Here is a 27,044-nt window from a genome sequence, read left to right on the forward strand (position 1 = left end):
TGAGTGTGGTGATAAACTGTGGAATTGGATTCTGAGACAAAGGGTAAACTCAGCTTGCCTGAAGCTTTTAATTTGTTTGAGGAACTGTTTTAAGCCATCTTCTGCAGTGTAGTTTCATATATTTAGTTTTTAACTCCTGCAGTGAAGTGCAGCATCAGGAGGAGAGCAGAGTAGCATGTGGCCCATGTTAGTGTGACCCCAACCCTTGATGCAGAGCTTATGGGGCATGCTTTATGGTACTAGAAAGAATGCATTAGCTTCCTGGTAAATGTGCATTTTCCAAATCTTGCCGTACTGTAGAGAAGATGGGATAAATTGTCATTTTCTGCGTTTTAGAAAATCACGCTTAAATTGGAAGCTTTATAATACTACTACTACAGCATAAGGATATGTGGAAAAGCATTTATAGCTTGAAGGCTTGCCTGCTTCATTTGGTGTGGGCAAAGAAGGTGAGTTTCAAAGCATGCTCTCAAGTGAAAGATTTCGCATTTGCAACCTAAATCACATGGCACTGTACGTTTCCTGGGAGGGTGATTCCTCTAACCACCCCGACTGTTAACTGGGAGTGTGCAATTAAAAATGTATGCTGTGTTTGTCAGCTCTTTAAACTGTTCAAGCTGGTTACATAAGGTGAAGAAATTCATTACATAAGTTACACCATGAATTGCAAATTGTTTACTTGGTTGTGACAGCCATAGCTTAAGATATTTGTAGGCTGAGGGTTAGTCAGTGAAGACATTTATGAATCATTTTGAATAATGAATAAATTTCAGATTTTATTTGCAGCCTGTTAGCAGACAATTAACAAAGAGAAAAGGATAAAACTTGTCAGAGTTGTATTTAAATGACTGTCTGCACCAGATTACTGATTTAAGCTGGGTAGCTGGGTTTGTACTGTTGACTAAATTTGGCAGTTCATATCTTGCTGTCAAACTCCTGAGTCATCTAGGCTTTTGAATGTTCTTCTGTATAACTGTATAATTATAGTGAGAAAATAGACTAAGTACATTAATAAGGCTTAATTAAAACATGCATTTGTACAAATACTCATGTATACAAATGAAAGTACCAAAACATCTATGTTCTTCTGATTGAGCTTCAGACACAGCAGCACTCTGCAGTGCAAATTCTCTGTAAACTGCGTTTCAAGGCTTGTCTTCTACATGGGTATAAAATTTAAACAGTCTAGTGATGTGTTAGCAATTTCTCTAATTGTAAAAAATGCTAGTGTCTGAGCTTTCTTATTTCAACTCCAGCTTTTCCATTAGAATAGCTTGTTCCTGTTCAGGAGCAAAAATAAGCTATATTAGGATCAAGTGATTTGCTTGTAACACAGCGTACTGGATTTTATGCTAGTATGATTTTTCAGGAAAAATTTTACCTTTATTGCAAAAATCATGTAAAAACACCTTATTTCAATGCAGACTACCCCGAGTGTGTTTTGGGATTCTATTAACTCCAGTCAAGTCTTATGCTCTGGGCAGCTCACTGAGAATGTTTTGTGTCAGGGGTGGGCAGTGAGAGCCACCTGCTGCAATGGCAAGGGTTTCTGTCATCTTTTCCTGAGGTGTGGGTGACTCAACTAGCTGAGCTCTAAATCTGTGATCCCATGGCCTGTGGGAAAATGTGGGATCTGGCTGTGCCCTTCCTTCCTCTCCCCTGGCCCATGAGGGTTCCTGAAGGTCACTTGTGCTGACAATCTGTGGTCTGGCTCAGCTGCTAAGTTAGCTGAAGATTATCAGTTCATGGATGCCTGGATCTGCCCTTTCTTCTCTTGGCCAGCTCTTTTGGGATGATTGACAAAATTGGTGCTGTTGGCCAAAGTGTTTTCTTGCAAGAAAGGTAATTCTGGGGCTGGAATGGCTCGCAGCAAGTTGGCTGTGTGTCAGCAGAGCAGCATGAAGTTGACCTAATACATAATGGCCTCTAGCTCTGTGATCACCTATTTGATGTAGTTTTCATGTAGTTTTGTGGTGATTAATGAATGTTTATCATTCTGGAGATCTTCCAGTGGTAAACATTTAATAAGTACGCAGGAATGTTATTGAAATGCACTTCTTTGCATAGCAGGAAAACATGTATTTAATTGTTTCTGTAATTGCGGGTGACTGGATGCCCAGCTTGGCAGGGGAATGGCTCCAGAACCTGACCCATGTAAAGACTTCCAATGCTGGCGTGTGTGTGTGAGCCATACCTGCTTTGAAAGGTAGAAGTGACCTCTGTTTCACTCTGAGTTCAGAGTCAATGAACCAAGTCACCCTATGAAGGAGGCAAAGGAAATTTGGGGAAATAAATTAGTCTGTAGGCTTTCTTTTTCTACTGGGGTTGTTCCCATCCATCTTGACTAATTTATTTTAGCAGGGTAAGTGAAAACTTAATTTCCCTTAATATTGACATTCTCTTCTCCATTGCTTTTGTAATATTTCCTGTAGTTTTCATAATGATAGAAGCAAATCTGTAAAACAAAACAGAAAAATTCAACTAAGGAAAGTACATGAAGTAGGAATCAGTTTCAATTCTCCAGTAGTGTGAAAGATGCAGTTTATCAGGCAGAGTAATTTCAGAATATTTTTTTACCCTTCAGAAGAAAACACTAATTAAAGCGTTCCCTGCTGCTCTGTTGTACAAGGCAGCATAGATCTGATCCTATTCAGAGGACTTTGAATGGCTGTGCTGAGCAAGTCTTATGGGTGGGTAATGGTGGTTATAGTGGAATGGAGGCTAGAGGTGGTTTATTCTTATTAAAAATGTTAGCTGAGTAGAGAGTACTTCAAATAATGTAGTGAGGTCATAGTGGCAGAACTTACAGAGGAGAATTAAAGTATTTAATTATACTTGTGGTTTTTTTCCTGTTCACATCCTAGAAATTCAGATCATTCTTACTGTCTTCTTGTGACACCTCTGTGCAGGACTAGGAAGAGTTACTAAATCAGTGTAGTCTTCTGCTATTGCAAGCAACTGCTATGTATAAGCCCAGCCATAAATGTCTCAAGATACATGTGAAAAAGTAAAAATTTGGCCCTTTTTTCTTGGGTGCCTCCGAAATGTGGGACTGCACCTTTGGGGTTTTTTAGGTTTGGCTTCAGTCTTAACCTCTGCCTTCTCATAGCTGATAGTCTTGCCCTGTTGATGTGAGTTGTCTTTGTTGCAGCTCTTGCCATCAGCGTGAGCTTTTTTCTTTTACTGACTTTCCACCTCATCTTGAAACTGAGAAGAGAATGTGGCCTTTCAGTTCCTTAACTCTTTTCCATACCTGCTGTTATTTGTTTGCCTCTACAGGATATTTTGGGATTTAGCAGGGAGAGCATGCTAGAGCCAAGTGAAGTCATGTTTTGCTACAGCTGCTGGAGTAGATCCTTCTTTGCCCCTAAAGAGCAAAGAGAAGCAGTGGATGTACTTAGGTATTAAGTTGCCCATTCCTTGCAGGTATAACTCTTGTGCTAATATAGATGCTAATATTAAAAAATCTCATTAATCTGTTTCCTGTGGCTTTAGCAGGTGTGTTTGCTAACACCCCACATTTGGAGTGTGATGTAGTGAATTTGCCTGCTTTGAAAGGTAGACTAAGTAGTAAGTAGTCCAGATAGACTACTTAGTTGAATTTGGTTACTACAGTGGGACTTGCAGTCAGTACAGAGAAACTCTGGTGAGGCCAAGCCTTGAGACAGAGCCTGTGTACCTGTTCTACCCTGCTGGGGTCAATGGCAAAACACTCAGATAATGACTGGGCACTAATCACAAAGGCCAGAATAGTTTGTGCACTGTTCCCTAGACATTTGCTTCAGTTTAGGCTGCTGATTGGGAGTGTTTTGAGTGACCTGACAGAATGTGTGTGAGCTTCTGGGGCAGTCAGGACTTTTTCAGTATGTAGTTTTCCCCTTCTTGATGCTCCTTCACTATTGTCACAACTTGCTCACTGCTTAGGTGCTTCCAGCTGCAGATCACTGGCATAGATCAAAAAAACTGGATGGCTTATAAGCTGAGGAAAATATAAGCATCACACTCTCAAATTGATATTTGACAAGGAAGAGGGCTGAAAGACTCAGTAGTGTTGCCTGGAAATGTATGAAAAAACAGGCAGCCACAGGGAAAGAAACCAGCACAGGCTGTGTCCAGTCGCCTGAACATCACTCAGCCAATACTTGTTAGTTGTGCCATAGCTCTGTAATACAATGCTTTGGTTGCCTGTGGTCCCCGTGGAACCATGCTATTTAGAGCTTTAATTCCCAGAAGATGGAATTTTTGTTTTGACTTTATGGTTGTTGGTTACTTAAATACAGAGAGTTATGCTTGGGAAAGAATGCTAGTCGTGCCAGAGACTAGGTATTGGAAATGGAGAGAGATGCAGAAGGGAGTAGCCTTAGTGGTGCTGCATTTTTCTGTTCTCCTTAAAACAAAATGCTTTGATCTCCAGATGAAGCAACTAGCACAACAGTTCAAGTTAATTGATACCACTCAATCATCAATCCACTCAGCTTCTGCAAAGAACATTAGTTCAGCAGCACTGGCAGAGCATCAATGGAAGTTAATTTTAATGGTAATTTGGAGCCTGGCTTATTCCTCTTTCAAAAGGTTTTTATACATGAAATAAATTTTTATTGCTAATTCATTTCATTATCATCTGGTGTGGGTTCATGCTAAATAGTGCAGTTCACCCTTACTTTTCTGGAATAGGGAGAAGCTACTGCCCCTCCCTAAACACTCATGAGCTGTGATTGTTGTTTGTAGTTCAGAGAGGTGAACGGCAGGGTTAAGGAACCAAAGGTTAAACCAATGAAAGGATATTTATTTTTAATATTGCAACAAGCTGCAATTCTTCCAACCAGGTAATTCATGATACAGGAGCTTGGGCCTGCTTGCCAAGACATGCTGTGGACTCTGGCAGGACAGTGCTTCCACTTTCCTTCTGACTGATGGGAGCAGCATAGCCCTAACCCTAATGAAAGATACTGTCAGAACCTTCCATCATGCTTTCAAGTGATGTGGCAGAGCAATGCAGTTCACAATGCCTGACTGCATTCCTGATGCAGCACAGCCACAAGTGTGCACCTTGCTGAAAGTATGATGGTACCCATTTCTGACAAGGCCTGTGAGTGATTATCCCTGTCCTTTCTATCTCTGGGCTGAGGATCCAGCAGGCACTGATGTTCTCCAGATACAGATAAGTAACTGACTATATCTGGCATAGCTTAAAAATGATTTAAAAATCTCCTCATAAATATTCTCCTAGTAAGAGTATCTGTGGCAATGTGAGTCTGCTTTTCTCCTATTTAGTTGAAGGATGCCAGTCTCACTTCTGTTGTGCACAATGGCCACATTATTTCTCAGATTCACTTTATAGGATTAGGAGTAATAGCTGAGGGGAAATCATGCTCAGCTTCGTGTCCAGGTCAGCATATTTGGGCCTCTGGTTCTGCAGTGTCAGTGCTGAGCAGTTGCAGAGCTGTCCAGTGCTGAACTGATTCAAGCAGTATATTATTGCCATGGGTCATGTGGAACCGTTTGAAGTAAACCCCTTTACTGTTTTTGTACTTCGTGGCATGGAATCAGGGCTCCAGAATGATCAAGGCCTCAGATTTAAATTATCCTAATTGGGCAAAAGGCACCTGACTAAATCAGAGGAGCATGAGCTGTGGCTTAAAGGTGGCCACAGAGGCAATGTGCAGCTTACATGGCTATGTCCTCCTTCCTTGTGGGACCTCAAGAGTCTACATGTTCTTACTGCCTTTTGGAGTACAAGATTCTAAATCTTCTAAACAACTAGGACTATTTCAGACTCTGTTTTCTGCCCTGGTATAATATGAATAATAAAATTACAGACTTGGCTTCAAGTAGCAACTCTTGTGGGTGGCATGTATGGTTTGAGTATCATGAGATCATTCCACTTGGTTATGTCTTTTCTTAGATCTTGAGTATTAGTAGTATATGTAGCTATTATTTTTTACTGTTTAAGTACATCTCTCTACCCCAGTAGAAAATCAGCTTATAGGTGTGATGTTGGAGACATGCAGAAGCACTTGAAATTTTTTTCAAATGGTGAAAAAATTGGGTCTGGAGCAGTATTAGTTTCACAATCACAGAGTACCTGGGCTCATGGGAACCTGGTCCAAGACCAAAGTTCCTAGTCATTGCCACAGCACTGCTGAATTACAATAAATGTCACCAGGTCTGTAGGAAATCTAAACAGAGAACCACGGTATTTTCTTTTGCTCCCTCCTTTTCAAGACAACCTAAGTGTTCTTAAATATCATGGTCTATATGTCAAGAGTACTTCGTATTCTTATTTAAAGTAAGTTATTGTTATGCAATTTCATAGTAAAATCTTTTTTCCATAGTTGAAAGTCTGTAGAGTAACAGATGAATACTGTTATTTTTCATTTCTTAAGATAACTTGGTTATTTTCCTGTGGGAAAGATTTTTTGCTGGAATGTGGGAAATACTATGTGGAAATTTGTGTTTTCTGCCATTCTCTACAATTCTAGACCACTTGCTCACTCATTTTGGAAAGCTGTTCATTAAATCTCAGAAAAATATTAAAGCGCTGGAAGAGTTCGAAGACAGGTTGGATGTGGCTTTGAGCAACCTGATCCTGGTGAAAGGTGTCCCTGCCTGTGGCAAGGGGGTTAGAATTGGGTGGTCTTTAAGGTCCTTTCCAAACCAACCTCTTCTATGATTCTGTATTTCCCAAGTATCTTTTCTTTAGTCCATTAGGAAGGGTCAACATCCAGTCTTGCCTTTGTGTGTGCTCCTAGCAAAGGCTTCTCTCTTGTGTGGATGAAGTCACATTCCTGCACATTTGAGAGCTGTTCACTTACTGCTGTTCCAGGATTGGAGTATTTTACTTGAACTGTGTCCCTGTACTGAGAATGGTTCTCCCTCTATCCTGCATCTGCTGTGGCTATATTCAGAAAAACTGTTTAATCCTTATGGTATAAAATCTACCACATTTGCAAATGAGTTATACAAACATATATGATAATGTTTTCAGTTCCAGAAATTGGGCTATTTTGTCTTTTATTTCTCACTCCTTTTAGGGCTCTGTGCTGTTAGCTCTTTTTTTCTTCATATATTTTATGCCTGTTGCCTAGTTGTGTAGCTACAAGCATAAGTGCTGTAACCCCTCCTGTAAACCATCTAAACTTGGGTGTTCTTTTCTCTAGACATGATCAGGCTGATCAGTTGCCTGAGGATGTGTAAGGGTCATCTTTAGCCGATTCCAGTGATGTCGTACAACAGACTTAGGTTTTTGTTTCGGGGTATTGACTGTGCTGCCAGTGAGTCTGGCACTTGTGCACCCTTACTGTATTTCTACTGCAGTATGAGACGAGCATTTTGCTTCTCCTTCCTAAGTCTTCTTGTCCTGGGGATGCTTCCTGAATCTCAGTCTGGTGCCTGCCACCTTAATCTCTTGTTGCCTTTAAGGCAGGCTGTACTCAGAAATATTTTTGATGAAACTGATTTGCATGTACAACTGCAGTTTCTTCCTGGTGCTGCATTTGGCTCTTACCTTGGTGGGTGGAATCTCTGGGCAAGATCAGCTTGCAGTTATAGCTCTTTACTATGGTTTTTGTCACAATTGCTGTAATTAAACCTGATATAGCAGAACCCTAGGAGCTAAGAATAAAGCTAATGGCATATTTTCTTAAAGGTTTAGATGTTTTCCAAAGAATGCGTTTTCTGTTAGGTTGGCATGTTGTCTTCATCCTTTTCATCAGAGTGGCTGATGGTCCAGTGGAGGCATGTTTAGAATCATCCTGGATCTTTTTCAGCTCATCCTGCACTCAGTGAACTGAAGCCTTGTGCTCTGACTCTAAAAGGTTGAACAAATAGCTGAAAAATAGCTGAACAGCCCCTGAAAAAATAAGAGGAAAGAAAATTAGGGAGGGTGTGTTAACATCTGCTCAGTCCTTCTCCTAAGCCATGTTGAAATTTAGTGTAGGAAGAGTTTCATGTTGTAGGAAGATATTGGTCCCTGCCTTTGGACAATCACTTGCTATTCATGATTTTATTGCCTCAATTTGTAATTGGTATGTTTGGAGGGGTGGAATAGAGATCTACTGCATTAAATAACTTAGAGTTAATAGAATGATGGACTTAAGTCTGCATTTAGACCTATAGCAAAGGGGACTGATTGCACTGTCTGTGAGTTAGTGTCTGTGTGTTGGTATACAGAGGTAGGAAACAAAAGGCCTGACTTTTGGGAGGGGAATAGTATGTAAATTAATGCTGGGCAGCAATACTGTCTTTAATAAATAGTTTGAGATATTATTGAGAAATAGACTGTGCAAGGTATTTTTAGAGAAGTAACGAGAATAGAAAGTGAAGCATTCATAGAATACAATAATCTATAACAACAGTTGGGTTTAGAATTAATTCTACAGATAAAAATGTGTCTGGAAGCACATAGGATGCTGAATCATGGAGTTTATAATTTCTAAGATCAAACACTGCAGTTCAAGGCTTATCTTCACATACTATACAAAATGAACTAGATGAGGAGGGGAGGTACTGAACAGGATCAGCAAAAGTCTTTCAGGGCACAGATTCTGTTCACTGTAATTGTACAGCATTGGTCCCATTGGGCGTTATCAGAGGCTACTGAGACATGAGCATTTGTTAAAGTTCAGGCTAGGAGTATAGATTAAAAAACATAAATCCTGAGCTGACAGTGTCTGAATAAATGCCTGTTTCCATAGCCCCTTCTCTCCAAATCTGAATTTCACCAGTGTGGTCTTAAAGGCCTGTTCTGTACTGTTCAAGTGGTGCTCGGAAGAGAGGTCTTCTTTGGTTCCGTGTATGGTGATGGATCTTTTGGGATATGGCTGCCTCCTCCTCTGTCAGAATGAGGATCATAAAGCAGGTTCTTGAATTGTAAAGGGCTGAATAACACTTCAGGCTATAAACTCCAGCGGGATTCTGCTGGCCTTTCAGGCACAGGGATGGTGGGATGCATTGGGTGGTGGCAAGGGTCTTCAGATATGCAGTGCTCACCTTTCAGTCAATGCTTATTGCTGCCATCCATGGAGTTATATTATCTAATGCTGCTCAGTGCACTTTGAATTGTGTCTTGCAGTCTATACATTTTTCTTGACAGGCAGCAGAAATATTTAGTCCAGCTTGTCCTGGTCAGAACATCTTACATTGCAGTGAGTGGGAGATCTTTATGTTGTGACCCTCTGATTTGATTTGACATTTCAGATGGGAAAGTGCAAGAAGTGGTAGATGACGTTTACTGAAAGACAAGAGGATGTTATAGGCAAGGGAACATCATGTCACAATAGCTTCCCAAAGCAAATTCCAATATGCCCTCCAATTTGCACTGATCCAGCAGTAAATGGGATGAGAAATTCTCATCCCACACCTTAGTACATTTAATTATACACCAGCTCTAAGCCTAAGCTAGGGTCACATGATTTTATAACCATCTAACTTTATTTGGCATGGAAAAAAATAAGATGCTTTTAGACCTATAGGGGATTTCCCTACTCTGATCTGCTCCCCTGTTACATAAGTTGGGCTGGCTTCTGCCATTTTTTTTTCTGTATTAAAGCACATCATATCCATGTCTTAAGAGAAATGAAATTAATCTTAGTTAAAGTGCTTGGATACTAAATACCTTTGAGATTTGGCTAGAACAGCTTAATTCCTTGTTCAAGATAATGCTGGCAACAGGTCATCTCACTGCTAACTTTGCCATAGCTGGCAGCTATTGGCATACCCTGATCCTTGCACACTTGTACTGGGAATAAGCAAAGGAAAGATGGGGGCTGGAGGTAAGTTGGTCCCTTCTCTGAGTCTGGTTCCCTCTACCCCCATGTAAGGGCAGTTATCCTTCCAGTGTTTTCATCTGCTGTGAAACCTGTTGTCATTCGGTGCAGTGTCTGCAGCAATGTTGAGATTCTAGCCCAAAGTTGTTGACTGAAGTACATTTGAGTGCAGCAAGAACTTGATTCACCAGAAATGAATTGCTGTAGCATTTGTGGAGAGGCGTTCAATGCTTAAGCCTTCTGTACACAAGGGCATATGATGGTATTGCAAAACTCATCATCGGATAAGTAAGGGCACAGTCCAGTCAATTGGAAACATATTTTTTTGATCACATCCACCAACTTTTCCTATTTCAAATACTTCTTCAAGAATCATTTCCTTCTGACAGGAGAAACCACTTATGATTTCAGACAGCTGCAGGGAGATTAACAATATCTGTGGTTCATAGGTTTTAGAATGACCAAATTGTGCTTTTACTCATCTTGGATTTCACAGTAGAGTTGTCTGATCTTCTTGCCACCATCTTTATCTTCCTTTCCTTTTCCTTCTAGTTGTCTTTCAGTTTGTTTGACTAGTCAAGGACATCTTTTTAAATATCTCAATAACATTCAATTTCTCAAGGCCTTTATTTGATTCAAGCCCTCAAGTACAATAGTAAGTCCAGTTACAATAGTGCAGCAAACAGCCTTGCAAGGGAAAGGCAGTGAGCTGTGCAGACTTTTGTCCCTCTGAATGCGTACTCCTTTACAAAGGAAGATGGAGTATCCGTGTAATTTAGTGATGGTGGCTCACCAGTTAATAATTTGAACACGGACAATCCAGGGGATGACTTTACAGGGAAAGAGCATGGCCAAACACAAAACTATTCCTCACTTTGGAGAGCCATTATACATACTGCCTGTGTAATTTAATGGTCTCTTCTCACCAGGAAAAAAATCTCAATGTTTATTTCAAGGTAATTTTAGTAGCTTTTGTCCATCAGGCTATGTGATCTAAGTAGTTATTCAGTTGGCAGAGTTTGAGGCAAGAGACATTATGGACTTGCAGGAAGAAACTCTGCTCACTTAGGAATGATCTCATCTGTTAGCATCTCTGCACATACATTTGATAACTGCAAGGGATCTTTGTCTGGGAAATACTTTCTTGTGTATGAAGTGATGTCTTGAAAATGTCTTTATTCCAACCACAGTACCCTATTTTTTTTTAATAACTACAGTAGAGACAGCACAAAAAGACTAATGAATCTTAGTGAATCCAGAATATAAGGGTGTACTTAAGAATGGAATCTTTCTACCAAAGGGAGAATATTTCCAAAGTCTTCTGTTTGCACAGTTTTAAACTCTCAGTAGAGTCCTCAATGGATGGATATAATCTGTTTTATTACAGGATGTAGAGAGAACAGTTTATGGGAATAGCAGGATATCTTCTTTCTGGTCTATCCATGCTGTAGTCTGCTCACAGGGGAAAAAGCCCAACCTGGTCAAAAAGCTGATGCTGGATTTCTTCCTCACTTATTTCTTTGATAGGCTAGTTGCCTGCTGGTGTTTCTGCTTTTGGAACTGAGATAATTTCAAATTATCAATAAAATTTCAAATACTGTGGCTTCTCCTAGTTACTTTTAATTTAAAATGCGCAAAACAGGATCTATGCTAATGGTGGTGCACTTCCCAAATTTAAGGCAAGCCAATTCACCTTTTATATGTAACATGTGAGTTAGAAAAATGCATCTTAACTTCAATGTATAAGCAAAATGCTTTCTGACCATAAGCCAATAATTAAGACAGGGGAAAACTGTCTCCTTAGTTTGATTGCTATAAACCCCTACCATGTGACTCCTGCCACAAACTTTATTCTTCCCTCTCCTTTCTCCTCACCACAACTTATGTTCTAGTGAAAGTTGTGAAACTGCCTGCCATCCCTGCACTTAGTTGCAGGACAAAACTGATGAGAAAATGATGTCATAAAGAAGTTGCATAGCCTGCATAAGTCCTTGCATTTGAGGGATGTTTTTAAGAGACTGCTGTAGTGCTAAATGTAAGTGTAGGATCCTCTGTAAGTGGGATTTTTTGGGAGATTTGTCTGGGTTAGGTCTCAGCCTTATTTCCATAAGGTTGCATGGAAGCATCTGAATGATTGTTGTGTTGTGATTTCTGCTGTTTAAACACAAGGTTGAAGTGCTACAAGAAAGTTAAATGCTTTCCCCAGCTCAGCGATTTGTGGTGCTTGCTGTAAACTAATGGGATACAGAGAAGTGCTTCTGTTCCTCTCACTTTGAGGACTAAATGTGTCTAGAAAGCCACATTTACATTGCAAAGCAGCATGTAAAATAGCTTTCCAAGGCAGAGAGATAGGCACCCTTAGACTTCACTGCATGTGATCACAGATACTCAGAATGAGTGATATCAGTGGATCCACCCTTATTTTCTTCTTGGTGATCTGGAACCCTGCTTCTTCGACATCTCTTTGAAATAGGTTTTAAAGCTGGTTCATTCAACACCAAGCTTCATGGGAGCATCTTACTATGAGAATCATAATACATACATTGCTATAAAAGAAACCTGTCCATGGAATAGCCTTTGCTGTGCTTTTTCTTTGGCTTGACAGCAGTGCTGAGATATTACTTTGTTCCATGAGCTATTGGGTCATCAGTGAGTTTTTACTGGTAATTGCTGTCTCACTGACTTTTTATTGATCACTTAATTTCTGCCTCCAAACATGTAGGAGAAAATATTTTTCAGCCCTTTTAACCTCCTTAAGTTTTCATTTGTGCTCTGCTTCCCTCTCCCCTGTGGCCAGCCCAAAGCAAATAGGTGGACAAAAAGATTAATAGAAGCAAGGAGATGTCTTCCTCCTCTCAAGTGCCCTGTGGCTTGGAGACTGTTATTAATAGCTAAAGTAAAAAAGTGTTTCATAACCATCTTCTTGCTCCTGCTTCCTTGCCAGCCCCCTTTCCTTGGTCCCTGGAGAGAAAGTGTGAGCTCATCACTTTCCAATGCAAATTCAGCTTTTGGTCTCATACTTGGATTCTTTTCTTATCATGGGTGGAATATTTATCTTCTGCCAGCTGGTGGTTTTAAGCAAGCTGCTATTTGCTGGGCTATCCAGAGAGCATGTGAGGAACAGGCCTGGCAAAAGCTGCTCAAGCACTTCATTTTTTTTCTCTGCTCTGAAAATGTTACTGTCGGCTCAGTGCACGTGCACATATCTTCTGCACCTCTGTCTTTGCTCACACAGTGGTTGAAAAGAAACTTTAGATGTTTTAGTGTGGAAACAGCAATTGAAATGTAGGTGTAACAGTCTGAAATCTGTGGAAGTCGCTCCGTGAAATCTGATTGCATAAAACCCACACACAACAAAGCTGTTGTGTGTCTGGAGATCTGTTCTCTTTAGGGATGGCTTCTTTTCCATGTGTGTATTGTATCTCTAGAGATCTAGTGGGTCAGTACTGAAAGGCAGCCTGCAGGTTTTCATCCTAGATGACCTGGGAAGACTGGGAATGGTGCACTCTTGTCTATTATCCCATTTCTGTATGGATAATACAATATAGTACAGTATGTTGGATCCTTTCAACCATCCCCCTGCTAAGTTTTTACAAGACTGCTTTACCAGCTGAGCATTGCCTAACAAGTTGCACTAAACTAGAGGCTCTGAGAGAGTCTTTATTTGGAAGTTGAGATGAGCTGTAAAAGAAAAATGGAAGGAAAAAAGAACATCGAGGTTCTGCTTCTCACTCTGAAAAAAAAAAAAGTTTGCTCACTTTCCTAATGAAAATCTTTAAGCTGTGCGTTCTGTTAATGTATTTTCTGGGTATGTGCCATTTTGTGGACAAAATATTTATTTTATGTCTCATCCTTTCAGTGGCTCTCAACTCAGTGGATACAAGCAAGCTTTTCCTTCAGGTAAAATATAATGCTGCTATCTTCTGAGTATGTTTCCCCAAAGTTCTGTGCTCATTGCATTTTTGGTGGTCAGTAAGGGCATCATGTAAAAAGCAAATTCAAATGATATTGTATACTGAAATATCCATTTGCCACCCGCTACCTAGCTGACTGCACTACAGGCTTTCTGCATTTTACCCCACAGGGAGTATATAGGTGCTTAATGTGCTTGTAAGTACATTTTTAGTTACACTTAGGTACAGTTAGGAAATTGTTGTTTATTTTAATGTACAAAATTGTTTCTGAAGCAAAAAGCATGCAAGGGAACAGAACCTTTAGTGGAACTTAATCTAAGGTGGCTGATGGTTTCAGCTGAAAAAACCTATGAAATTTAGAAAAATGCTGTAGAATTTTCCAAGTATGTTTTTCAGACTTTCAGTTGAAATACAGTTTTAAAATTGTTCTTTAAAGACATCAAAATAAGTTACAGATGAATGCAGTTTTGTGGCTGTACAAAACTTCTGGTGATCTGAATTCTGGTTGTTTTTGTTTTTGCTGGTGTGGTACGGTGGAGTTGAATTTAAAAGAAACAATTTGTGCTCAGGACCTAATGTTCACTTTGTGTTTTCAAGGAGGGGACGTTAAACTGGCTCTGCTCTAGTACCATTAGTTGAATTTCCATTAGCATGTTTTCTGATTTAACTTTATTTGTGAAGAATCTAATGGACATCATCTCATTACAGCACATTGTGTTCTGAACCAAAGCAAGGTAACTAGACATGATCAGGTGGTCCTTTTCAGAAGTGTCCTGCTGATCCCTGTCATGTGTTCCCATAGACATGTTCATTGTCTCTCCCAGTATGTGACCCTTGGGTCAGTCTGCGAATGGGGAAGGACACTGGATCAGATCCCCCTCTGATTTTACACAGATATCCAGAAGGTGAGTAGAACCTGACAGTGCACTTCTACCCGCTTGTAGGGAAGGCAGCTAGGGACTAGCAGCTGAGCCTTAAACCAAACAGACAGAAACTCCAACTCATCAACTGAAGGGAGGCATCAACCCAATGTCCTAGCAGCTCACGGCAAGCAACAATGAGCACCAGGAGTTGTTTCACTTTATCTAGGACAAGTTAAAACAAGTCCTACTGGCAGATCAAGCTGAACTTCAGTGCAGGATGATGCCAGAGCCAGTCAGGAAGAAACATTGTCTCTTGTTCTAGTAATTTGGCCCATGCTGCAACTGAAAATCTATGTTGAGCTTCATTAATTAGAACATTGGCTTCTATTTATACGTATAAGTTAATGAATATTCACCAGATATGTTGATTAAGGTGGTGCTTTTTGCATATTCTTCCTAGATTTTTAGCCCTTTACTCTTAGGTATTCTATTATTCAAAATATTCATGTGGCACCAAGGGAATTCCTGATTAGGTATTAGGGATGGTCAGATGCTGAAATAGGTGCTCAAGGATGTGCACCTCCATTCTTGGACTCTTTGGATCTGATTCTAACTTTGAAGTTGTGCCTCTTTTGAGCACGGCATTGGACCGGATGACATCTAGAAAACCCTTTTAATGTAAATAATTCTATGGTTAATGCAGAAGAATAGCATTCCTACATTTTTATATTAATCTATTTATAGATATGGAAAAAATATGTAACCAGTACTTTCATGGTTAGTATTACTCCAGAAGTAACAAAATAATCCTGTTAAAGGTGTTGCAATATTTTCTAATAAGTATCTGATTTCATTAAAAAAGTCATCCTGTGTTCATTAACTAGTCAGCATATCTGATTGCATGATTGCAATTTGATTGCAGTCTCTGATTGCAGTTCTGTCATAGCAGCTGGTCAAAGTAGAACTTAATTTCTCCTTCTATCCTCCTCCAAGGTTTAATTTGACCAGTTAATTCATGCTGAAACTGCAACAGTCTTGCCTATATTAAGGTACTTCCAGATGAGTTTTGATGACTCAAAAGAAAGATTAAAGTAACTGAGGGCAGCACATACATCTGCATACATAATTCTGAAATTGCACCAGCCTGAATGGCGACGGATAGTTTGAAGGATGCAAAAATGTTAACACAATTAAACAATGAACTTTTCCAGTTGGGAGAAGACTTCTAAAACAATAACAGATATATATGCCACACGGAATTGCTTTTTGTAACCTAATCCTGGTCCTAACTATGATTATAGCCTCTGGAAACCTTACTGAAATGTTATGCTAAGAAAAAAACAACCCACTATGAACTTTCTCTGCTCTACAGATTTTCTGAAGATAATGTGAAACAATTAGAGACTAAATGACCAATCTACATCTCTCTGCTATGGAGGTAGTCTCCCAATGAGGGAACAGTAACCAAACAATGGAATTAAGGCAATCTCTCATACAGAGGGCAGTTTCTCATAATGAAGAGCCAAATATATGTAGTTTGCAAGCCAGAAGCTAAGATTCCTTTTACTAGGAAATGCTTGTGTAGTAATTCTCAAACAGATTTGTGAAAATTAGAACTAGCACAAAGGATGAATTTTGTGGAATAAATTGCTTGCTGCAAACAGTTCACCCAGAGGTATCTGCAATATAGAAGAAGGGAGAGCTGCCTGGAGGTAGCGAAGGCTCAGAATATCCCACCAGTCTTTTCAGGGAAGCTCATAATAGCAAAAGCTTTGACAGGAAATGTAGTAAAACGAATACTAGTTTTACAGCTGGATCCTTCTTACAAATCAATATGCATACTATAAAAGAAGAATGGGTACCCCCTGGTTCAGATCTCTGCATGTTATAGAATGTAAGGTGACCCTCAGTCCTAGCTTGTGGAGTCTGGGGAGTGGCTACACCATAGTTCATCCAGAGTGAATGAACTGCTGGCTCCCTGCATCTGAGATCCCTGATTGCTCTAACTCAGGTACTGTTGCAAAGAATCTTAGTGTGGGAGAAAACTTCATCTGTATCTGCAAGTCCTCTAGCTACCAAAGGTAATTTATTCACAGGTATTGAGTTAATCTGTAGTTGAACCTTTAAGGATGGTTCCACAATCTGCAGCCCTGAAAGCTGAGGCAGGAGGGAAATGTGAAATATTCTAGTCCTCAAGACAGGCAGGGTGTACACTCAGATAACCCATGCAAAGTAACTCTGTGCCATCTCAGGCTGGATCTGAAGTGATATTACTGTCACTTAACTGTTCTCACAGATTACCAGTTTGATGAAAGACCATCTCAAGGACTACTTTCTGTTGCCAGCTCTCAGATGGATTGGTCAGTATTAAGCAGAAGACTAAACTATATGATCACACTGATGCTGTAAATTCATGAAACCTGGCAACCACCTTTGCAGCAGTCAAACTGACCTCACTGGGCAAATGCCTCTGGGTGCTTCTGAGATCTAAAACTTAGGACAGAAGTAACCAATACCTTGGTGGCATTTTTGAATTTCCATTCTATTTCTTAAATGAACCATGGTAAAGACTGTTACTTGGAGCAGATTGAAAGAGTTGAAATACTATATTTAAGGGAGTAGTGGGGGCACAAATGGTGATGAAGAAAGACTGGTCCAAAAGTTCTGAAAAAGGTGTGTGTTTACCCACCAGACAAATACAGTATGGACACCAGCAGTATGACCTTGCTTTTAATTGTTCTCAGTCCTCTTCTGTTTAGAGTGGGATAATGGTTCAGTCACATCCTGCATTACCAAACCGTTTGGGACCTCTACTGAGATGGTGTTTACAGCCCTAGTAATGCAGTGGTAGCTGAGTTTCTCTAGCAGCTGAACTAACATCAGGATGTTGGTTGGTAAATTGAATTTGAAAATTGAATAGAAAAAATCTGTGTTTGCAGGCAATATTTCTGCTATGGCCCAGGTTAAAAGTTTTTCTTGTAATGGAGAGAAGAGGGGAGGTATTATGGAACAATAATATGGAGCAATGATCAGCAGAGATGGGAAGGAAACTGAGTGGGTAAGTGGGTCAGTAAGAGGAGGTGCATGTTTAATGCTGTGAATACTTAGCTGCTCAGGATGAAGCTATCTCTAGTTTCCTTATCTCAGATTTGCTTGTCATCTGACCTTTGCAGGGAACAGGGGGTTGCCAGCCACAGTTAACAGCTGCTGAATCCCCTGAGCATCTGTGCTTGTGATGCTGGTATGGCAGAGGTTTGCTCTGCATGGTTCTAGTTGCATCCTTCTGCAGATCCTTTTCCTAGCACTCTATTGGAAGATGTCAGCTCCTTTTCTTTAGTATTTTCAGTAAGCATTTTGCTTTGGTCAGAAAAGCATGGTATATATTGCATCTGTCCCTGGAGCAGCTTTGTGGTGGGTTTTGTGTTTCTTGTGGCCAGCTGTAACTCTTGCTATGGCAGGTCATAGGTGAAAAAACCCTCAACTCACTGCTTTGCTCTATAAATAGTGTTCCCAGTTATTGAAGCAAAGTGCAGAGCACAGCTGCAGTTGCATTTGGTCGTTCTAAGTTAGTGCTGAAGGCTGGAGGTGCTCCATAAGTTGCAGTTACCCTATTGAGGGTATGGAAGGGAAATCTTGCTTTTCTTCCTGCCCCAAAGACTGGAGTGAGCATAGCTATTAATTCTTCTCAAGGTAAGGATTTTGTAGCACTTCTCTAAGAAGTCTTTCCAGCAGAGCAGTAGTTCTGATCCTTGCTGCTCTTGCTGCTTCTGCTCTCACAGGGACCTCCAGGATTTGGATCTTTGGGCATCTTGAACATTGTTCTCTTCTATGTGGAACAAGTAGGGAAACATCAGATGTATGATGTCATCACTGCCCATAAACTCAGCATTCTCCTAATTTTTATTGGCAGGTCCAGGCTACAGAAAGCCTCTTAGGTTCAAAAGCTAATTCTCACCTTTAGTTAGATATATGCTGATGTACTTGCATTGACTCAGCATAGTCACTCTCCTACACTTGTGAGAGTGGGTTTAAATAAGTGGTTCATGTTTAAATGCCAAGCCATCACAAGTGTTGTCATTTTGGACCATGAAAACCTTGAGTTCCTCAGTAGGATACTGCCTGCTTCTGCTGAGTGGACACCCTTGCTTCCTGGTGGAGGTGGCAGGGCTTCAGTGCCCTCTCTGAACTGCCATGCCAAGTGCTGTACCATGCCTTATTTGCCCACCCATGCCTTATTTGATATTTTTGTGTACTTAAGTCTCATTAGAGCCATGGGGAAGTAAGCAAAAGCCCAAAATTATGTATATGGTCAAGTGATGACCTGAATTCAGCCCATAATCTCTTTCTGCTTTATGCTTTGGTGGTACAAGTGATATTGAACAGCTTGCTGCATTACTACCAAAAGTCTTTGCAGAATTAGAAATCTGATGGACCTTACTAGAAATTAGCCTTTTTGGTTCCAGAAGAGCTGCAAATAAACAGGATTTTTTCCTCCCTTCCTTCTGTAAGCTTTTATTTTGTATCTTGGCTCTATGTCCCTTTCTACTATTCTATATAAATCTCTTGTTTGGGCAGGTATCTGATAACTTAAAGATTAATTTCTGACAAATGACCATTTGTTGTTTTCTTGCTGATACTTCTAATCTATGAAAGCAACTGAGCAAAAGGGGATAGGAAAACCTATAAGAAGGCAAGGTTGTGATTTGGGGATTTTTTTTTTAAAGCTCTTTGCACACTAGCTGTCTTTTTATTTAAATACTATTCTTAGTTTGAAACTTTAATTCTGGGCGTACATTTGGTGCCCAGATGGTGCAGACTCACACAGAAGCCCATCACGCTGTCAGGGCAGGCGGATACATATGTAAATATTTTGCCTTTTTCCCCTATAATATTTGGCTTTGTCTAATCTAATTGCTGTCAAAGGCAGAATGTGAAGAATACTTAAGAGAACCAAACAACGAAGACCTCAAATTTTTGTATTGCACTAACATTGGAAGATGCTGGTAGACTGTGATGTAATTAATAACTTCTTTCATTGGTTTTCTTCTTCATGCTGTGAATTCATGGTCTATCATCTAAGTTCATGCCAAGTAGCATCTTACCACCCTTAGTAGAAACCTGTATTTGTTGTGGTTTAAAAGCATATTTTACCCAGTGGAACTGTCGATATAAGGCTAATGGGTCTGCTTTTTCAGTTCAGGCTGGCAGTAAGTGTCCTCTACCTGCCTCCTTGTGTATAGTGCTCTTTATTATTTATATAATTCATTGCTTCATTTAATTTATTCTATTGAGTGCTTGTCTTAATGTATTTTTAATACATAAAAGCATTTCCAGCATAGCTGCTTCTCTGACTAGTGGTAGCTACTAACAAACAGCATGGCCAACCACATTAAGGGTACCTATTTAGTTATCAAAGGCCTGAGCCAAAATAACAATGTTAGTGGGAAAATGACTTCTCTGAGCTTTGAATCTGACCGCTTAGTGGGAAGGTCTAATAAAGCCAGTGTTAGCTGGGAATGCTGGCCAAAGCAATGTAGGAAAACTGGCTTTCATCGATACAAGAACTGTTACAGGTTTCTGATCAGATGTGAAATTTGGCTAGGCTATAATTCATGGAAAGCATCAGACTACACCAGACCCATTCTTCTAAGGACACTAACTATGCAGAGAGATGCCAGGAGATCAGATCCTGGAAGGGCAATTATTTTACAGGAAGGAAAGTATTTGTAAAAGGAGATGTAATGATGTGACCAGAAAACATCAGAAGCAGCATATGGTGTTTTTTTCTGCAGAATGTAGGTGAAATCCTGAGGAAAATAGAGGAAAAAATTTCCCATTTCAACCACTGATGTTGCCATCTGAGCCTCATTGTTCAGGGATGCAAATGAATTCTGTCTCTGAACCTGCTGTAAAAGTGTCCGGGTACCTTCAAGAGACAGTGTAGCCAGTCGTGTATCCTTCTGCTGTGGGGTGTAGAGGGGTCAGGAAATTGTTCACTATCTATATGTATAATTTTTTCTGTGTTGTTTTTTATTATTTAAGGAAAGATTAAAGGGGCTTGTTTTGTCTCTCCTGAAGTAGGGGCATTGAGTCATGACCATGACTGCACAAAGAATTAAGACATGAATTTACAGTTTCTATACAGTAACTGCACGGCTGTTGCTAGCTCATAGTTCAGAGAAGACATGAAAGAAGGGGTAATTTGCCACACAGATACCTGATGGTAAAAGCAGACACTGGCAGCTGCTCCAGGGCAGTCTTGGAAGGTCCCTGGAATGTGTGAAAGATAAACTTCCTGTATCATAAGTTTGGATCTGAGCTTACTTGTCATGGGCCAGAGACAGTGCTGGTTGTCACAGTGGGCAGGGATGGTAGGGATTGCTTTGCTCCTAGGCTTTGCTTTTGGTTGTCAAACCCATCTGGCCTATAGCTGGCAGGGCATGTTCCATTCATTTAACCACACTTTTCTGCATTTTGCCTTTCCCAGGAGCAATTGAGCGGTGCTCGTACATCAAGTACCACTACTCCTCAGCCACCATCCCCAAGAACCTTACCTACAACATCACCAAGACAATCCGCCAGGATGAGTGGCACGCCTTGCGTAAGTGTTGCTGCCTTTCTTCACCCTTCTCCTTGTGTGCAGGTGGGAGGTGCTCCCTGATAAATGAGAACAGAGGCTTTGAGTGACAGCCCCCTCAGAGCCCTCATCTCACATACAGTTTGTCTTTGTAGCAGACAGATCGATCTGTTCTTAGGACCTACATCTCTGTTTCTGCTGCTGACTGGAAATTCTGCTGAGGCATGAGAATGTGGCGGTGGGGAAAAGGCATTTGTATGCAGAGATTAATATTGAGTTAAATACAAAAATGGATAACAAAATCAATGCCCTATTTTTTAATTCAGTGGAATGCTCTGTACGTGAGCACATTTTCATGCCTTTGCTGCTGCTGAGTTTCCTGCTGCCAGGAGAATTCATTGCTGGCTTTTATTGTAGAATATGTCCCATTGCCAGCAGCTCCTGTGTGAGTGTGGCATCACTCTCCTTTGAAGATCTAGAAACAGAATTGCTGCATCCTTTAAGGCATAAGGAAGGAGCTTATCCCTCAGTGGTAATTGTAGCCAGTGGTCGCCAACTTTGTAATGTTTGCTGACGTGACAAGATCTGACAAGGATGGAATTGCCTTGGGAGGTACTGGCTGACCTTAAGTCTTTTGTCTTTCTCATCTTGGGGATGGAAAAGGGTTTTCACCGATAAAATGCAAGAGGTAGGATTTCACAAGGAAGGATGCCACTGTGATTGCTCTTGTTATTACATAGTCAGGGATGAATGTCCTGAGCAGTTCTGTTTTGGTGGAAGCAGTTACATCTCCTTGAAGGTGGCAGGGGTTGAGTCAATGCTGATTCTGACTGGGAAGCTTGAAAGGTGATAGTGAGCTGCTACTTTGTTGGTTTGGGAACTGTGCCAGACCTCTGGTGTTCCCATGGCTTTCACTGTCTCAGTCCTCCCTTATGTAGCTGTTGCTTTGGGAGGGTCCTTCTAAGCTCTGGGGAGGAGAAGGTGCAATGCTGTAATTGATTTCCTACATTGGTGAGGGTGAGGTCCAGAATGGTTTGAGATTCATTGGTGCCTGTAGGCCTTTCTGGTCCACTCTGGTAAAGAATTAAGAACATTCTAGAGGGTCTTGCTAAATGCCTATTGATTTTTTTTTTAATGTGTCCCTGTGGATAAATACATATTTTTATTTTCACATGACGAGGAAGAGGAATAATTGAACTTACGCCTCTCAGGAGGTTTAAGAGGCAGGTCTTGCAAAATATTGTGCTGTGCTAATTTGTCCCTGAAATCAGAAGATCAAATGGTTAAGTTCCCTTCAGGTTTTCTCCTACCACCTGTCTTCTCTGCTGGTGTTAGTTTTATGTTAATGTAAAATGTAACAATACTCATCTATGGGCAAAAAGAGAAATGCATCTCCCACCCAAGACATCTTCTGTTAGGGCTCATGGGGCAGTAGGAAGGGACTTTGGTTTATGCTTTTTGTGTATGTGTGATTTTGCCACTGAGTAACAATGACTTTTCTGCAACCATCTACTGCAGGAATCTCACTGTTTAATGTAAGAATTATTTTCTAAAATTAATCTTTATCTCAGCAATGGCTCAAATAAAAGTTATATACTTGGCCATCTAAGGTTGTGTGCATCCCTTGGTAGGATCAGCAAGTTCCTGAGCCTGATATGTTGGTAGGGCATTTGTCAGCCTCCAAAGGTGCAGTCTAGACACTGCTCACACACTTAAGTATCTGGTGTGGTCTGAGGCATTCTCAGGGTGAGGCTGCATGTCCCTTCTGTGCAGAGTGTGTAGGTGTGGGTGCATATTTCTGACCCAAATTTTCTTGCCAGTTTCAGGAGTCAGATAAGCATAGGGAGGTGTAGATAGAACTGATGTTTGCATCTACCTATCTAAAGACAGAGGAGGAGAGAAATACTTTGCTGAAGCTCTCCTCTCCTGAGCAGTTGGTGCAACAGAGTGCTTTGATAATATGGGGCTAACCACCGGTGGTTCTGGAGGTTGCTGCATTTAACAATGAACTGAATCTGTATGACTATTTCCTGTGTAGGAACAATAACCTGTTTTAAAAGACAAGGTCAATAACAATCTTTTCAAATTGTGCTTTGGTTGAGGGGGGTTTTCTCCCTTTGCATTGCAGTAGGCAAAGTGGGGGTATGTCCCTTCAGGAAGTCCCTGTGATTTTAGCCCCTGCCTTAGCAGCTGACTCTGCTCTATGCCTCTGGACTGGTTTCATCCAGGAAACAGCTACTTCATCTCAACACTGGTCAATCTGATATTTCCAAGTCAACCTGGCCATTATTTTCCTGTTCCTTTCAGTGAATGTTGTGACAAGCAGCAAAAGAAGCAGGGCCCAGGCCTGGCTATCTTCTTTCTCTTGCCATGGATTATTTTTCAGATCTGTAGCATGAGATAGGGGAAAAAACCAAAAGTATTTCCTGAAGAAACATGGGGGCAGACTGGCATCTTGGAGAACTTCAGAGGAACTGGAAAGGTGAAAGCAGAATATCTGGTCACCCTAGTAAAGAAAAATGCCTCTTCCAGGCTGAAGCCACTGTTATAATTTGATATATTTGTATTTCAGTAGTGGTTATTTTCTTTTTCTAGTGTATGGACAGCCGACTGTGCTGCCTGGGAAGGAAATTCATTGTTTTGCATGTTCAATGGTCTGGGGATCAGAGGAGAGAGGGCTCCCACCATTGGCTACAAACTGCTTTTTTTGGACTGGAGGGCAGGACTGATGCTCCAGCAGTTTCTCTTAAATTGCAGGAGTGGGTGAGGGACAATTAATTTGAGGCTGAGGACCCCATGGCACCAGTCAGCACACAAAGCAGCTATTCCTCTAGCTGTGCTGTTAGCTATGCTAGAAGAGCCTGAGAGACCAGCTTGTCCTAGAGGAATGGTTGAAACTGACTTTACAATTTTTGATTTTCTTTTTTTCATTCTGTTTGACATTTTCAAGATGGAACCTTTGCTCCAAATTGATTGCCTATGGCAGTATGAGCTGGGAAAATAGGACTTGTCTTCTCTGTAATCACCTCCTCTCAACTATCTCTGGTTAAACAGGGATGGAGGGAAGGATGATTGTAGTATTGTCAGCTCTTGCCTGTCAGGAGATAAATGTTCATTTAATTAGACAAAACATGTATCTATATGAGCTGGGAGGGGAAGGGAGAAGCAAAGGAAAGCTGTATCCGACAACTTTGAGCATGAGTAACTGTCTTTATGGAAGATGCTGGCATAATGATATGACTGAGTCAGTATTAGGCATTTACCTTGGCACACTTTGGCCCTAGCCTTGAGTACAAAACCTGATCCATAGTTCTGTTTTCTGAAAAACGAGACCAGCATCATTGATGCCCTTATAACTGGAGGTGTATTATTACGGTAAAAAGCCAAGAAAATGTGAGCAGTTCTATATTTATTCACACATCATTCCATGTGTTTTATGCTGTTCCTGTAGGTTCACTTTCATTATACTACAGATATGTTCACATGGGAATGTGCTCATGGCAGGGGTTTGAGCTTTAGAATGTGGTGCAGGCTTTGGGAAGGGTGAGAAGTGTTTTCGGGTGATTAAGCATTTCAACTGGGTGCTTGTTCTTTAAGGAAGCTGACAGTAAAAGGGAGGCTATGTTGATGTTAATTTTTTTTTCTTGTCCCAAAATCTTCATGAAACCATTAGCTGGTATATTGTAGCAAAGCAGGTGAAAGGCTGTGTTTGCAACAAAAATGGTAGTACCTCCAAGGCAATGAGGGGCTGTGCTGTATTCAGTTTAGCATCTTCCAGCAGCCAACAGAGCTGTTTCTTAAAGCCACTGCGAGGGATAAGGCACTCAAACCCCCCAGGGAGTGTTCAGTCTACTGTTTTACTCTTTGGAGAACAACAAACACGTGTCGAGTTGATGCCGGTTTGTTTTTACCATCAGAAGGACTGTAGTAAGGTCATTTTGCTTTCATCCCTGTTTGGCTTTGTGTGGGTGTGTTTGTTTTGTTCTATTTTTTTTTTTTAACAGGCTATAGGCAACCCAGGCTCTATATTCATCTTATGCTGCACTCTGAGAATTAAGAGTTTCACATAAAAGAGCCATATTGTCTCCAAGGTAGATGAAGAAACTACTGTGGCTTTAAAGTGCTGCAAACAAGCAAGTTGCTGATGTGTATTCTTGAAGAGTGAGATTTGTTTTTTGCTCAGAGAACAAGTGCAATGACTCCCTCTTTCCTTTCTCCTGCCTTGGTAGCTGAAAATGGGATGATTGCTGCACGGCACTCGGGGCCTTTGGCACAGCTCCCAGTGGCTTGTGTTATATTGCATGAAAGTCTCTACATCAGAAGAGAGACAAAAAAATTCTTCCTTGTCTCCAAAAGCTTTTGTTTTGCTGATTCACAGAGCCTATTATGTGAGGTAGATAGTTTGGTCTATAAGTCTTTTATTTTTCCTTCCTCCTAATATGTCACAAACCTGATTTTGTACTTTGAATTTAACGCGGCTGCAAAAGAAGGTATTTGTCTGTCTGTTCTTCTCCAGCTTGCCATTGCCTCCTCAGCCTGTCTTCCACAGCAGCTGTGTTTTGTGTCCAGGAATGTGAAGAGTGCTGCATCTGGGTAGGAAGTGGCTGGAATTGCTATGGAAACTGATTTTTTTTTTTTCCTGCACAGCTTAGAAATTGTCACCACACTGCTCTAGAGTGAACCAGTTCATAAACAGGTAGCTGATTCTTCCTAAGTGTTTAGAATTTCTTGAGCTTTTAAAAAATGCTCCTTACCTGGCACTGTGAGATCTCCTTTGCCTCTCTTCTACCCCCACATTTCTACTGCAGGGCCACAGGACATGGGCTCTGAATTTAAAGTATAAATATGGTGAACTGCCTTGTCAGAACAATCATAATGCTTTGTATTGGAATGATAGCATTTATCTGCACTGTGCAAGTGCAACACTCCTGTGTTTGTGGTGGTCTAAAAGCTATTTGCATAAAATATGAACTCTAAAGTCAAAAGTAATAGCCTGGCACATTCTGGGAGGAGCAAGTATTGGAGGAAATGAATAATTTCTACAGGATGTACAGAATGGTAAAATTTTAATTCATACAGCATCTATGCTGAAAGCTGAGTGGATTTTATTGGGCTTAATGCTCTGAATTTTGCAGGTGCCAACAAAGCATTCAAATACTTCCTTATAACCAATAAAACTACTGGAAAAATATCCAACAACAATTAACACTCAAGAAAATGTCTGTACTTTGAATTTCTGTAATGTCTAGACTTCTAATTTCTATAGACTACCCAAGCCATCTTGTTCCATGGAATATGAAGTTGAGATTTTCACAGAAGCTCAGATGATAGCTTGACAGTGCCTTGGTTACACCAGCAGGCTCATGGACTTGGCCCCATCCGCTTTTATAAGCAACAATAAATATTTAATTGTTGCATCTTTAAGGGCTGACCCCAGAAAATTTTTGCTTTTTTTTCCCATGGGTATTATGGAAAACAATGTTTGAAGTAAATAGGTGGCATCCCACTTTTCTTGTTCCTTTCTTTCACTCTCTCCTGTATTTTCTTGCCTCCTTCCATTCCTATGTGCCTCTGCAAGGAAATCCTGTTTCGTTTTTAATTAGCTACCCGGGCTCCCAGATGGAAGGACACCCTGATGTATGGCCCCATCCTGCTGGTCAGTGCCATTTGGCTGACAATATGATGTCATTCCTTAATGCATTGGTTATTACAACAGACAGGGCAGCCATCCCAGAGGTTAGTCAGGCAGCAGGTGCTCACATGCCTGGAGGTCTTGTGTTGTTGGATCTTTGTTGCATTCATTGTTCCCATAGCTAATGACCAGGTGGTAGTGACAGACCTTCTCATTTCCCCTTCTCTTTCTCTCTCTGCTGTAGGGTTTTCTTTCTATCCTGCTATTTCAAGCTAAGATATAATTTTATTC

At 40.7% G+C, this 27,044-nt stretch overlaps 1 protein-coding gene across 1 annotated transcript in view; it reads left to right on the forward strand.

The window, feature by feature from the left end:
• TMEM178B (transmembrane protein 178B) overlaps positions 1–27,044 on the forward strand; it is a 224,146-nt gene that overhangs the window by 38,259 nt on the left and 158,843 nt on the right. Inside the window, exon 2 of the mRNA XM_042050372.1 lies at positions 21,032–21,145. Within this exon, the coding sequence (XP_041906306.1) occupies positions 21,032–21,145 (114 nt within the window). The remainder of the gene's footprint in view (positions 1–21,031; positions 21,146–27,044) is intronic.

Source organism: Corvus kubaryi, unplaced genomic scaffold, assembly GCF_017639235.1.
Source record: "Corvus kubaryi isolate FWS band 111438036 unplaced genomic scaffold, C.kubaryi_AGA036_p1.0 74, whole genome shotgun sequence".
NCBI classification, from domain to species: Eukaryota; Metazoa; Chordata; class Aves; order Passeriformes; family Corvidae; genus Corvus; species Corvus kubaryi.